Below are 15,763 nucleotides of genomic sequence, written 5' to 3'. Positions count from 1 at the left end.
GGGAGAAGGCAGGTGCTATAAGGAGCTAGGCTCTGAAGAAAGAGTCTGCCTATTTTACAAGGAAGAAATTGGGGAATGATTGGTGAGTGAATGACTGGTAAAAGATCTTAGGAAATAAAAGCATGAAGAGGAGAGGAAAGAGGAGGGAAGAATGTTTTCTACTCTTCCTTGGAATCACTACCTCGGAAGGATTTCCTCAGCAGACTGACATACAGGTATGAACTCCTAGGACATGATCCTGAGCATTGTGTTGTCAATGTCTCATATGTTCATATAATTTGGGAAGGACATTTTGAGTGTCTTCTTCATCGGAGTCTAGGTTCCATGGACAAATTGCACATTATGTATTTGCTGGCCCTCACACTATTGCATAACTTGAATACACTTCCTTCCATAAAACATAGGAAAGCAGAGACATTCTTTAAGAGCCCATGTGGAAACAATGCCCTTTTGAATTTAGGAAACCTGCGTTAACATTGGGAACAGTTCGGTGCCTGATGGAGCAAGAGGGAGCTGTTACCATTTTGCAATGAGTGGGAAATCCTACCAAGTGATATTTCAGCATTTCAACAGCTTGCTTCCAAAAGTAAGTACTGGTGAAATGAAGTGTTTTGTTTTGCTCTCAAATTAGTGAGGCAAAAAAAAAAAAAAAAAAAAGAAGAAGAGAATAGTGAAGGTGATGATCAGTGAGGTTGTCTCAGATTTGGGGAATAAACACCCCCAAAGGTGCTCCTTCAGAAGTTCCCCAGCCCTACCTGATCCTGCACATGCACATGACCCCCTCTTCAGAGTCTGAGCTCTGGTACAGCTCTTCACCCCCCCATGGCCAGCCCAATCCCAGTCTGCCTCCTCCTTTCCCTTCCCAGCAGGGAGGACCTCCAAATAGTTCCAAATGTGCTGCCTGTTTTGTGGATCAGCCTCTCTCTGAAAGCCACCAACTCATGTCAGGTTGAGCTCTATTCCCCTTCCTGTCTGGATTCTTAAATTACAGCAGCAGGAAACAAAGACCCCGTGGTTTATTTTCAAAATCATTTGTTATCTTGTCCTCTGTGTGTCTATTTAAAAATAGTGCTGTGCAGGGTTGTGCTGTCAGTGTGAAGGAGATAAGCTGAGGGCAAGCAACCATCTGTTAGCAGTTTCTTGAAAATTCTGTCACCTTAACAGACAAGACCATTGAATCTAGACCCCAGAGGCTTCTAGAAAGCTCTAGTGCAGTACTTAATTGAGGAGATGGGGAAGCTGAGACTCAGAGAGTTTATGTCCCTTGTCTAAGCTTTGCCCAGCTAGTGGGACCAGAGCTGAGAATGGAACGTTGGTCTCCACTCCTCACCTATCGCTTTTCCTCTATCTATGCTGCAATTGTGGTGATAGTGTTTAGTAGAAAGAACTGTATTTCCTTAAACATTTTTGTCCCATATACTCTGCTGCTTTTCAGCTATTATTAACTAGAGCTTATCCCATCTCGGAAAAATGGCCAGGAGAAAAGTCATAAAGTTGTGATGGGAGATGAAAGTGAAAGTTAAATATTAAAGCATTGAGTCCCCTTTCTCCCTGTCCTGACATTTGGGCTAACGATACACCACCTATTGCTATATTCAAACAGTGGCTGGGAATGACTTTCAGGGCTGTTCTTTTTTTAAAAAAGTGTCCTTGGGGGCTGCTGGGTGGCTCAGGTGGTTAAGTGTCCAACTCTTGATTTTGGTTCAGGTCATGATCTCGTGGTTCATAAGATCGAGTCCCATGGTGGGTCCGTGCTCACAGCAGAGAGCCTGCTTGGGATTCTCTCTCTCTCTCTCTCTCTCTCTCTCTCTTCCCTCTCTGACCCTCCCCTGCTCTCTCTCTGTCCCTTTCTCTCTAAATAAATAAACTTTAAAAATTAAAAATAGTGTTCATCCTAATCTTATTGCAGTAGTTGTTTTTCTCTTTAGATCCTGGTGAATGGAACCATTTTTGCAAGAATGTCTCCTGGGCAGAAATCTAGTCTTATTGAAGAATTTCAGAAATTAAAGTAGGTATTATTGCACGAAAGGAGAGTGTATTCATTATCTATTGCTGCTTAACAAATTAGCCCCACATTTAGTGGCTTAGAATAACACCACATATTATTTTACATTCCAACGGGTCAGAAAGCCATGTGTGCCGAGCTGAGTCTTCCGGCTCAGGTGTCTCACAAGGCTGCAGTCGGGTGTTAAGCAAGACTGCAGCTACCTCAGTGCTGGAGGAGGAAGGACCCGCCACTGGCCTCCCTCACGTGCTGTTGGCAGGATTTTTTAGTTCCCTGTAGCTGTTGGACAGAAGCCACCTTCTGCTCCTTGCTACATGGATTATTTCATAAAGCAGCTCATAGTGTGGTAGCTAGCATCCACAAGAGTGAGCAAAAGAGAGACGGAGAGAGATCACCATTTTTTATATCCTCATCTCAGAAGAGACATCCCATCACTTTTTCTGTATTCTCTTTATTAGAGGCACATCACTGAGTCTAGCCCACACCCAGGGAAGGGCTTTATATAATGTCTTGAACACCAGGAGATGGCAATCATAGAGCCATTTTCGAAGCTGCTTACCCCATACAGCATTCCTTCTGTGGCCCATACAGCATAAATTAAAAGAAGATCTGCTTGGATGTGGGGAATAGAAAAAACCGGGGCTTATATATCTCAAAATGAGAAAAATGAGGAAGTGTGTGGGTCATCCCCTGGAATTGAGGTTGGTCCATTAGAAGATATGTGAATGATTCCAGGACCAGTAGGAAAGAGGTGGAATGATAGTCTCACTGTATCTGGCCCTAGCCATGGTTTGGGTATGGAGGCCAAAAAAAAAAAAAAAAAAAAAGTCCTTTTTTTTTTTTAATCTCCTTCAAAATTATAGATAACCATGTACATCAGAGTGAAATGGTTCTTCTTGAGACCAGACCTGCCTATAATTTTCTGGGAATGTTATAATTTCTGAGCTACATATTTCCAGAAAGTGAAAAGGAAAAGAGAGTAGTGAAACTTCAGATAATTACTGACAAGTAGTAGCTAAAATCAGGAGACTGCCTTTCACTATTTTGTGTTGCCAAAACGTTCTTAGGGAAGTTTTAAAAAGAATGCCTATCAATTCCCATAATGCCTTGAGGCTGGGTTAGTAGCCAGTGTTTAAGTGACTATTTTACCTACATGGTCATTACATGACAGTAGCCGAAGAAAGTAATTTTACCCATCTCAATGCCTAAGAAATTTTGCCAATTTATATGCTTACTTTTGAAAAGCTATATTCTCTTAAAGAAAAATCAATTCAGGAAAATATGCTGTCTCGGAATGAACTGTCTTCTCGATTTCCCCATCTTATTCCTCCTGACTTTATCACTGACAATGCACATAAGGTTGTCTGAGTTGTCTTCTGAATTCAGGGAGCACTTGAAGATGTAAGATTCTTTGTGTGATATAAAGACTAAATATGTGATTTGAGCCTGAAGAAAAGGACCCACTTCAGCAAATGTACACAGTCATGACATGCGTGTGAGCCCATGAAATGTTTATAAGAATATTTTCGTATATAACCTGCCAAATATTGGGTTGAATCTTATGAGTTTGTTTTGACCATTTTTAACTTATAAAAATGACTATCTCTTATGTGTCAGCTAATCATAAGGAAACTGTCCAAGGACTTTAATTTTTGCCTGTATTGTTTTTGTTATTACTCTTCTATTCATGCTGCGGTGTTTGCACACCAAACTGGTAGCGATTAGGAGCATATGCTCTCATATCACTCCAGAATGCCTCAAGATTATGTGTATATGCTTTTGGTTCTATCTGTTCAACCATTTCCCAAAGGTTTCTCATCCTAGTGTCTAAATTTCCAGTGGCATCAGCCACCAAAAAACACAGATGGATCAGGTTATTCGGTGCATCAGGTGTGGGAAGTGCTGTGAATATGGCTGCACACGCTTAAGCTTAGCCCTGATGGATACAATCATCCAGGACTTGTTTTGAAATGTGTAATCTTCTTGGTGGCCGTCCTTGGCAAAATCACTGTCATTTCCAAATGGTGGAAACAAATACAACAGCCTTATTCCTCTGGAGATATTTCTCTCCAAGTCATTTGCCACGAGCCTGATGCCACGTGTGTTCAACACACACATACATCACGTGTGAGTTGGTTGTGATGAAAATTACCCAAGAGAGGTGTTAAGGCATTGTTTTTTATCCGTCCCCTGCAGTTACTACGTGGGCATGTGCGGAGATGGAGCTAATGACTGTGGGGTGAGTAGAACACATGAGTGGTAAAGGCCGAGTGAAGGAAACGTTTGAAACTGATGGTTTAAAGTGCTGAATTATGTATAAAATCATGTATGCATAACATATCAGTGAAATCGCAGACCAAACTATGTGGCTATGACAAACTATAGACAGACCTAAATTAAATAATTCTCAGCAGATGCCTTCCCATACACAAGAGAAAGCAGTACGTGTTTTAGACTCTGAGTGTTGAAGATATGGTTGAAATAATAGCTCACCTTGAAGATTTATGTGCGTAAGCAAATATTTTCAGTACAAAATCTTCAGCACAAAACTGAACGGAATTGCTTTGTATTTCCAAAGCCTACTAGATCCTTAGGATCTGGGTAGTTGTGTTCCTCTCTTTTTAACTATTTTCGTTTAAGTTCTGAGAAAAATTGTGTTCACACTTAGAGATCTATTATGAATTTTCTACCTTATGTTTCACGAGAAGACGCTCGTTGTTAGTCTATGATTCAAAACCTAAAATGAGTTTCCCATTCCCATAATTATGTAGAAATTAGAACAAAACGAATAATAAGTGCTAAAAAAGGACATAGTCTCTGCCCCTAATATTCATTATCTAGTGGTGGAAAGAATCATGCATAATATTAACCCAAACAGGGGTTCCTGGGTGGCTCTGTTGGTTAAGCATCCGACTTCGGCTCAGGTCATGCTCTTGCAGCTCGTGAGTTCGAGCCCTGTGTCAGGCTCTGTACTAACAGCTCAGAGCCTGGAGACTGCTTTGGATTCTGTGTCTCCCTCTCTCTCTGCATTTCTCCTGCTCATGCTCTGTCTCCTTCAAAAATAAACATTAAACATTATATATTAACCCAAGCATAAAACAGATGATCCTAAAATATGTAATAGAGATAAAAATTACTAAGAGAGATTAGAGGGAGAAGGAAATATTCTAATGTGTATTGAACATGAATTTAGTATGTGCCAGCCATGGTAAACAAATGCTTTGCAATTCTACAGAATTACAGAACTACGAAATCTCATTTTATGCTCATACAATTCTTATGGGATTAAAAAATTGACTCTGGCCTCCTTATTGGCCACTGTCTGCTCTATGCTCTCTCTGGGCCGTTTCGAGTCTTGCGACAATGAATTAGCCTTTATTTAGTGAGGCAACACAGGTCCTGGAAGGATGTGTGATAAGTACGATTCGGTCCCTGTCTCCAGTGAAGATGCTGTGAGCCCCGTACTTCGTCCCAACAGTTAACTGGTTGGCTATATCAGGCAGCCTAAGGAAAGGTGGGGATTTGATATATTTTCCTATCGTTCGTGAAGATGGTCTGCTGAGTGTAAGAACTGTGATGAGGAAGACCTCCACACATACCCATCCAAATGCTATCACCTTTTCAGTTGACTTCTTGAATGATTCCTTCCTTTTGCTTATCACATCTACATCCGCACAAGCAATGCACACACATGCATATGAACGCACGCACCACTCTTTTGCCCCAGGAGCATCGTTTAGCTGGCGCCTCTTTGGTTGATGACTTTCTGGATCTGGAGGGGGATAGTACTCCATGTGGAGGGACAGCATAAACAGACACCCAGGGCTGGAAGTTTACAGGGTTATAAACTCAATAATGTGAAGAATAGCTCATGGTGTTCAAATAGAACGTGGCCCGAGGAGTCATGGGTGTAACGTGGATTTATCCTTCTAGGCTTTGAAAATGGCTCATGCGGGCATTTCGCTGTCAGAGCAGGAGGCATCTGTGGCCTCCCCTTTCACCTCGAAAATAGCCAACATCGCGTGTGTGCCTCATCTCATCAGGTAAGCCACTAGTTCCCTTCCACCCTCGTGACCGACGGGCTCATTGTCTGGCTCTGTACAGAATTCAACCACAATTTAAAGTGATAAGTGTCACACAGAGGTATGGGTACAGTGCTATCCAAGCACCAGTTAAGGGGCCATTTGTGCTGCTTGGGAATGCTGGTAAAAACCACAAAAAGTGACCTTTGCCGAGGCTGAAAGGATGAAAGGCTATATTGTATGGACAGTTGAAAGGGAGAGTTGATATTTAAAAACTGATTGCATTTCTTACTTCTCTCCCTTATCTTGTATGTTGGGTGCTTACTGGAACCTTCCTCCTGGGGATCGGGAAGGGTGAGGCAGCATAAAGAAAACACTCCATCACATAGCCTCCCCAGATAATGTTATCTCTCCAAGTTACCAATCAGCAAATATCCAAAATGATCACAAGACAATCGAGGGAAGGGGAAGGATTTAAAGACCATTTATTTTGTCAAGATAGTTCCCTCACCTCCATTCTGCTCTCATTACTGATTTTCGTCTCTACTCATACTTTAAACGTAGTTAAGAATAAAATGTTAGGTTTTATATTTTGTTCACAAATCGTACTCTTCTGTTGCTCCCTGTAACACTGTGGGGTAACTTTAGGCCATCTTCACAGCCAGTGGTTTGAAAGACATCCCTGAAACTTGAAGTTTATTCCAAAGGGATGAACATGAAGTTCTCCAGCATGTCCCCTGGTGCATCTGTGCATCTGAATGGGCACCTACTAGCAGGAGTTACTCACCTAAAGGTGCTAGGCTTGAAATTCTATGCCCATGTCTGGTTGCATAGCAAATAGACAGCTTGACACATCTCTCTGATCTCGGGGTGCCTGCCCCTGTGTCCTTCCACACCCTCAAACATCAGCAGCTCTCCTGCCTCCAGAGCAGGAGACTCCTCTTCCTAACTCCCATGTTCTCTGCTTCTGAGAACTATCTGGTCCTTAGAGCCCCCAGAACTTCAGAGCAATCTGAACTCTCTCCTTTCTTCATCCATAGCCAGGCAGGCACTATGTTTTACTGGATTGTCTTGGGAGACTGTCTCCAAGTCTTCTCTTTACTCTCTACTGCCTTAAATTTGGTTCCTAGCCAGTGACTACGAAATGAGAGTGCCCAGGACCCTGTCCCTACGTCAATACAACTCATGGAGCTTTTTAAAATATTGTGCTTGGAAATATGGTGGATAAAGGATGAGACAGATTTTGTCCTGGAAGACTCATATTCCAGTAAAGGTACAGAGAGATAGAAATATAATCACAAAACGGAGAATCATCTGCCTGATCAGTGAGAAGTGCTCAACAAATTAGTTTTAAAAAAATTAATGCTCAAACAATATGGTAATTGTTCCAGTAGTTCCGATTGGTAACTCAAGCCAGGAGGGAAGGTTTCAGGAGGGGAACTGGGACTTGAAGGATGGATAGGAAGTACGTAAATGGGAAGGAGGTGGGAGAACATTCCAAGTGGGAGAAGTGGAAAGCCACATAGCCGAGGCTTCTCAGCCTCCTTAAGCCTCCTGTTGGGAGGCTTCTCAGGTGGGAGTTATGGAGGGTAAGCTGGAGCAACAGGTGTGGAGGGAGTTTAAACTCTTGGATGGTTTCACAAGTGCCTATTTGATCCATCTGAGAGGCAGTGCAATTTGAACTTCAGATGCTGTCTCACACACATGGCCCAATTCATTTGTGAATGGAATGCAGTGTTTTAAGATACACATCATGGTGTAAAATTTCTCTAGTGGCAGATGGTTTAGTAAGACTCAAGGTAGAAGCTCTTTGCTTTTTTATTTCCTAGATTCATAAAAATTAGATACGGTTCAGCTCTGTTAGGCCCATTTTACCCTTGCTATCCTTGATGTATGCTTATTTCTGAGAAAACATCTTCCAGAGGGGTAGCGAGGTACAGTTTTAAATGCATAGGTCCACAGGTTTTCATTTGTATCTTTTGAAACATGACTGACTTGCTGCTAGAGTGGAAGCCTTTTAGGATAAGGACTGCACCTTATTCATTTCTGTATTATTGTGCCCAGCACTAAGCTGGACACAACAGAGCACTGGAGGAATGTTTGTAGGCTGCATAAATAAATGAATTGGCTTCTTAAAATTCATAATTATAGGAGTAATTTTGGAGACCCATACTTTATTTAGAATGGCTTCTTGAGCCCTTCACAAAAGGAGAAAAAGGATGAAACCACAAAGTTTATGTCAGAAAACGGTCTAGGCTTCACATGCCTGACCCACTCTCAGCTTGTCTGCTGCTGCACCCTCTGTGCTGAAAACAAATGTTAGTGCCTCACAGCCTGGTGGAGGACATCTGCCCAACGCATCCTGGCCCATCCCTCCCAAACATTCTCATCCTGCCTGAGCCCAGGTGGTTATTAGTTTGTCTTTTAAGGTTTTACTTCTCGAGACCCCATTTCATTGACAAAGACTTCAAGTAGCACTAATGCCCATGTCAATGTGGGGTGTTGGTGGTAGTGATATGGGTTGCCCCCCCCATGTGAATTCACTTCTGCTTTGATGAGAGCAGGCTGCAGGAGGGGTTGTTTGCCAAGTTCACCATCCCTCCATCACGTATTCCTGCCTCGTGTTGTCTTCTTTAGCCTGTCATAACCAACCACCACACCAAGCCTCAGTTAAGGGAATAGCAGCCAAACAGGATTTTTCAAGGTGGGGTGAATATTTACTTTTTAACCTGCAGTTTTTACTGTTGTCTTTATGTCTTTTGAAGGGCACACCAGCTCAGATTATTACCATGGGTTCTCCCTGGAGTATGGAAACAAAGAAACCCAATTCATCTCACATATTGAGGCACACCCACACTTCCTAACATGCAAAAGCACCTGTCCTTTAGCTTAATGTCTCCATGGGACTCCAAAACATACAGACTTCAGTTCTCAGAAGCCTGTTGTTAGGATGTAAAGAGTCACAGCTGAGTCAATGCTTGACATTTTGTATCTCATCATGTCATGTGTTTGTAATATATGTGTTAATCTTTTGAATTCACTGAAAATAAAGACTGTGCCTGATTCATTTATATCCTCCATGACTCTTAGCACAATGCTGGTACCTTATAAGCCCTAAATAAAAGTGAGTCAATGAGTGAGGTCATGATAGAAGCTGAAAATGAATGAACAGATGAGTGTTTCAACAAATAATTGAGACGATGACTCATTGATTAAGTGAATGTATATCAACAAGCTATTAAATTTGAACTCCCTTTGAAATATAAAAGACTGGGAGATGTATATTATGCATAACCAGTTATTTTTATCTTTTCTTAAACAGAGAAGGCCGAGCTGCTCTGGTTTCATCCTTTGGGGTATTTAAATACTTGACCATGTATGGCATAATCCAACTTATTGGTGCATCACTGCTCTATTGGGTATGAACCAAAATAATTTCTTCCCAGTTTTAATTGCATTTACATACTTGGTTTGTACTTGGGGGTGTGGGTCCTACACAGGATTTAATGTTTTATAAATGACATTTCTCAAAACAGATGTCTGCAAACTTGGGAACTTGGCATAACTGCACACACAGCATGGAGCTAGAATAAGTAGCTAGAGATCAGTTTTCTAGCAGTGCTGTTTTCTTAGATAACCTAAGATACTTGACCTCTTCAAGCATTTAGTTCTCCACTTGGAGTATGAAGAGAACTTCAGAACAGCGTAAATACAACTCAACAAGAAGTCGGTCTCCAACTATGGGCAAAATACTAAGAAGAGATAAAAAGAAAGAGAAGTTCTGGAATTTGACCTTAAAGGGCTCAAAAACTAGAAAAATTCACATATTGGAGCTTTACTTCTGAAGTCGCGCAGACGTTAGACACATAGACATGTCATTAGTAAAGGATTAGCATTTAAAAATTAAAAAAAAAGACTTGCAATTAAATGATAAAAATAATCACAAATAATCACTTACAAATTAAATAGCTATATGGAAAAGATATGTATAAGTTGAAAATCATTATTTCAGTCATAACTTGCTCTACAGTAAAATGATCCAACAGACTCAGGGAGTGCTTCAGAGAGCATTTATTACTATACTGCTTTCCTGGGATATTTGAGACATGAATGAGGACCACAGGTCTCTAGCATCTGGTGGGCTATCATGCACAAGAAGCACACACAGAGGGCTAAGGGGCAGCCAGGTGGGTAGAAACAGAAACTGGACTGGGAGTCAGAAAACCTAGATTCAAATTCTGCCTTTATCACTAAGAACATACTAGATCTTGCCCTTGGCCAAGCCTTTATATGCCTCTGGGAGGTCAGGCTGGCAGATCCCCATAGTTCTATGAAAACGGCTTCCGGAACAAATACTGAAGCTGCCTGTGAAAATTTCTCCCTGTTTCATGTCACCCTGCCTATATGTAACTGCACCATTCTGAGGGGGAAAGAAGAGGAAGGATGTGAGAAAGAAATTCCCATTGGGAACCCATTTAAGGAGGATGAAGAATCATTTGTATCTTCTTAAAAATCTGAAAAAGTTCTCAGTTCAAAGTCTTCACACACAGAATTGGAATGATAGTCTAGCCTGAAGCCATTCATTCTGATGGTTTAGACCCAGAAAAGAGTGTCCCCCAGAGACCTCAAATTAGAAACTTCAGGGCCTTGGGTTCACACTCTAAAAATCCATAAATATTTCTCATTTGCATAAATCTGGTCTATAAGGGCTCAGACCACGTTATAAGTTAGTGCTCAGTCAGCAGCTATGAAGCACATAAACAGACCTGGCTGCAAAAGGTATTGCAAGGCAAATTTCTGGAGGTTATATGCTGACTTTTATATATGACTCCATAAATGTAAACTTCAAACAACTACTATGTCTACACAGACCTTAGAATGTCAAGCATACCAGACTGAAGTCTGTAATGGGCTTCCTTGGGAATAGTGGCAGTTGTTCAGTTTGTAAAAGTGAATGGACCCCAAGAGAACTATTTGTAAACTCAATCCATGGATAGGATGGATAGGAACACCTGTTGAATGATTTGAGGCTTGGATTTCAAATGTTTAAGCTTGAAGTTCCCAGCGGGTATCTTATGTCGAGAATTCAAATGTCCAGGCTGAGACTACAGCTGTCAGAATACTGTGGCCAAAGCTCGGGTGTTTCCCAATGGACTGACTCTTGTTGCTAACATGGAATTAAGTTAAACACTGGGAAAATAGTGATCTGGCTTCATTATCTACCATGAGATGCTAAAGATCATAGGTAAGTTACTTTCTTTTTAAGGAGGAGAGAAAAATAACAGTTGCTTCCTGGTTACGTTCAGAAAGAGAGTTGGCAATAATAAAAATGCTACAATGGCAGAAGCAACATTTATATTTACTTTTATTTCCTTTCCAGCAGCTACAGCTCTTTGGGAATTACCAGTATCTCATGCAAGACGTAGCCATTACCTTGATGGTCTGTTTAACAAGTAAGTACTTCAGCAAAATAAACAGCATTATTTGTATTTATTTACCCATGACATTCTAGAAATGCTCATACAAATAAAAGCTTTTGAGAAAGATACACCTTTACTACTGAAACCACTGTACTTGTGAATTTTTTGAAAGAGGTGTTGGCAGTAAGTGGAGGCTTGAAGTCCTGAGATTTGGCACTAAAACATCCTGATAGGAAATAAGTCTTAGCTTCATAAAATGGTCAATGTATTCTGAGTTCCTTGTAGGTTTGTGTCTTGTACATAGAAAATTGTACAAGAAACCTAGAAAGGGAAATGTTTAAAACCCAAAGGTCACTTTCCATTATTCAGCTATGTTTCACATTGACATGAAACCAGATTTTTGCTAGGTCTTTGACATGTTGAGAACAAATGCGAGCATTTAACTCTAGAAATTCTCTCAAAAGCAAGGTGTGACTCACAGCAGCTACTGCTCATTTCCTTCCTTTGCGATGACACTGCGATAAAGTATTTCTTATCCAAGAACTCAGGGCTTCATACTAACTCTTAATAAGGGAGTAAGGAGAGTGCCTCAACAGAGAGCAAAGAAAAAGAATGACATAGTCATCTCTTTTTCCTTGTTCAACAATGGGACTGTTATGAAAACAGATAAAAAAAATCAGACAATGCAGGATATCAATAACCTTGAGAATTTCATGTAGCATCTTAAAACATGAAACAGATACATCAACCCTGTGGTAAAATTTACCAGTGTCAGAAACATAAGTGACATCAATTTCGATTCTTAGGGTGGAAATGTGTATTTGTAGTCCATTAGCCTATTTTTCTGTGCATTATTAATAGTCACATGACTGGAACATTTTGAGTCAATGATATTGCCTTTACAATGTTGGCTATTTTTAAGCACTTTGTATGATTTACTTGTGAACATGGTGGGTGATGCTAAAAGAAGAAAAGAAGAAGAAGGAAAAAAAACCACCAGGAACTTCCAGGAGCTAAGCTAGCAGCAGTAGCACAAAGGTGAAGGCTATGGCTATTCTCAACCACTCCCTATCTCTGAGAACTTTGGCAAATTATTTATGAAATAATTTTCTGACATGAAATGTTCTCATATGGTTGTGAGGATCAGACAAAACAATGCATGTGAAGGGTACAACACAGTGTGTCACACACTGTAAGCACTCACAGCAAGATGAATGATACCTCCTTGCACCTAATCTCTTTTTCTTCTTTTGAAATAACTGGCTAACTCAGTGAGCCCTTGAACAGAGTTAGAATGCATACAGCCAGGCTGATTGATTCAAAATCCAAAAACGTGGGTAGTAGTGTTTGTGTTTTTCTCCTCTGCCTTCAAACGCTATTGTTTTTCCATCACTGCAAGCCCAATCATCCCACGGGCACATCACTTCCTGGTCAATATCAGGTATTAAAATGATTTCATCTTCAGACATCAAAAGTCTAGGTATCGTAAATGAACATTTCGTGTTTGCATCCAGGTCAAACTTTTTCTTCCTCTAGATCAAACCTGACCTTGAAGCAAGCAGTGGGAGAGAAGGCCATACTCTCTACTTTCCTTGGGCCCCTTGCTCAGGGAACCTTGGAACAACAAAAGCAAGTGGTCCTTTATACACTTGGGGGTATTGTAGTTTTGTCCTGTCAAGTACCCTCTAATGTGGCAGGCATCTAAACTTCAGGCAATTGGTATGGGATCACTGGTGAGTTTGGGGGTTTTTCAGATTCCTGTGAATTGCTCTGGACTAGACTCCTTCCTGACATGGGTGGTATTCTCTCCCTCTGACTCCCCAGGATTCCTTTCAAAAATTGCCTGCTGGTGGTAAACACCACGAAGACTGTTTCTACTGATTGGCTATTGAATCTCCATAACCTTTCTGTTTGTCTTTGCACAGCTAATTAGCTCAGACTCTCGATGTCTCATTTGCAAATATTTTGGAGAGAAAATTCATTGACCTAACTTGAGTAAGATGTCTACCTTAAGCCAGTCATTTCTGTGAATGAAAATGAGGTCATGTAATTTGGCTCCATTTAGGCCAACCATTTCAGCATGTGGAAGGAGGTACTGTCCAGAGAAAAAGGCTGTAGGAGGAACTCCATCCATTATGTAAATGCATCTCTTACATAAATTCCAACATTGCTTCAAAGAATCCTAAATTTTTTTTTTTTTTTTTGGTTCTTGGTCCCATTGGAGAATATCATGGAAGACAGAGATCTTTTCACCTTAAAAGCCTCATGAGGCACATTCAAAATCTTGCATGTGGTTCAGGTGCGTTCAGAAGGCTCTGGAAATTTGAGTTACATGCTTGAAATGTCCATAATATAAAGCAAGCCACCTGTTTAGGAGAATCACGCGCACATTATATCCAAATAATGCTGAAAAATTATGAGTATCCTTTGAAAATAAAAATTTGAAACTGCTAGGTTCTCCCACATAGAAGGCCCTATACTAATTTCACTAAGGGACAGGAAATGGTATGAGACTAGATTTCCTCCCTCAACAAGCTCACAGTCTGCTGAGTGCATGTGTCAACGACTAGATTTAATGTGAGACATCCTCACTACAGGGCAGCAAAATGAGAGGAGAAACTGATTAATTCTGAATAAAATATAACACTTCACAAGCTTACATTTCTCTCCATGCAACATGATTGCATATATCATCATCATTTTGAAGAAACCTGGGCAATTCAGAAAAGTTTTTTATCCTTTTTGATTCATGAAATCCACACTACTGTAATATGCTATAGAGCAGAGAATGGGGGGCTTACAGGCTTAAGTTTATTTTACCACCCTGTTGCTCACAAACTATGGGTCTTTATATAAGGGGGCCCTACTTCTCTGAAGCTCAGTTTCTTCACCTGTAAAATAGAGATGAGATACCTATTTTGCATTGATTTTTAAAGAAATAACGTTTAGAGGCGCCTGGGTGGCTCAGTCAGTTGAGCGTCCGACTCTCAATTTCAGTTCAGGTCATGATGTCACAGTTTGTGGGTTCGAGCCCAGCATCGGGCTCCTCGCTGACAGTGCAGAGCCTGCTTGGGATTCTCAGTCTCCCTCTCTCTCTACCTGCGCCCGCATTGGCTCTCTGTCCCCCTCTATCAAATTAAATAAACATTAAGAAAAATAAAAAAAAAAAAGAAATGATGTGTATAAGACAATTAGCATAGCCTCTGGAACATATTAGGGGCCCTTAAACGCTAGTCGTTAATTTTATACCCAGATATACACATTATCAGAAATTATAAGGATTTTTAATATGGGAAAAGTTAAAATATTCTTTATGTTAGGACTCTATCAATCAGCTATTACCACATTACTACTGTATAACAAACTTCCCCCCAAAGCCTGGTGGCTTACAATATCATTGCTCTGTAGATAGACTGTCAGTCATCTGGTCTATGTCAGCTGAATCTGATCCGTTTTAGGAGGTAGATCAGTTGGTCTTGCCCCAGGTTAGGGGTTTCATTCAAGTCAGCTCCACAGTTTTAATTCTGGAGCCAGGCTGGCCTAACAAACCTCAGCATGATCAGAGTGAGCACTGCCAAGCAAGCAGGCCTCAAACCTCTGCTAACATTTCTTCGGTCAGAGAAAATCACAATGCAAAACCAAAATTAAAGGGTGGTAAAGTGCACTCTACCACAGTGAGGCCAATAATTCAATCTAGCACAGTCTCTGTAAAAGAAAAGTCAGAAGCTCAGAGAGCATCTGAGAAAGAGAGTACAGGAGAGCAGAATACACAGAGATGCAATTAGACTTCTCTCCATTATCCACAGCCTAGTCTTTTGGTGTTCATCTTCTTCCTTGAGTGCAGGAACGTGGGAAGAACTAGAAACACTGTAGCCTCTCTGCCTTCTGTGGCCCCAGGGCAAAGTCTCCTTGCATTGACCACAGACCACATGGCGCCCCTTCCTTGCGTGCAATGCAATGACTTCTCACACAAACCATCCAGAGTGAGCCCAGACTTTACAACTGAAGGGCACAGCCTCCGAAAGACTGCCCTTTTTTAGACCACATCCATAAGTTTGGGGGTCCCCATGACACCCACGAGTCTGATTAGCTGGCTTCAAAATTGGGGTGTTCGTCTTCTCCCCATAGGTTCAGTGATTCATATCAACCACTCAAAGAATTCAGGGAAGTGCTATACATATGATTCCAGTTTTATTATAGCAAAGGGATACAAATCAGAACCAGCCAAAGGGAGAGTGAGGTCTGGTGGGAGGATCCCCACACATCCATTGTCCTCTTTCTGGGGTGTCAGTTTGCCTTATCCTCCTGGCATATCA

At 41.1% G+C, this 15,763-nt stretch overlaps 1 protein-coding gene across 1 annotated transcript in view; it reads left to right on the top strand.

Moving 5' to 3' along the window:
- LOC125175748 (probable cation-transporting ATPase 13A5) overlaps positions 1-15,763 on the top strand; it is a 111,900-nt gene that overhangs the window by 80,742 nt on the left and 15,395 nt on the right. Inside the window, exons 20-25 of the mRNA XM_047876562.1 lie at positions 461-586; positions 1,929-2,008; positions 4,202-4,244; positions 5,939-6,048; positions 9,350-9,446; positions 11,408-11,480. Coding sequence (XP_047732518.1) covers positions 461-586; positions 1,929-2,008; positions 4,202-4,244; positions 5,939-6,048; positions 9,350-9,446; positions 11,408-11,480 — 529 coding nt within the window. The remainder of the gene's footprint in view (positions 1-460; positions 587-1,928; positions 2,009-4,201; positions 4,245-5,938; positions 6,049-9,349; positions 9,447-11,407; positions 11,481-15,763) is intronic.

The sequence above is a fragment of the Prionailurus viverrinus genome, chromosome C2 (genome assembly GCF_022837055.1).
Source record: "Prionailurus viverrinus isolate Anna chromosome C2, UM_Priviv_1.0, whole genome shotgun sequence".
In the NCBI taxonomy this organism is placed as follows: domain Eukaryota; kingdom Metazoa; phylum Chordata; class Mammalia; order Carnivora; family Felidae; genus Prionailurus; species Prionailurus viverrinus.
The sequence above is the reverse complement of the archived record's forward strand: the minus strand, read 5'-3'. Positions and strand labels throughout refer to the sequence as shown.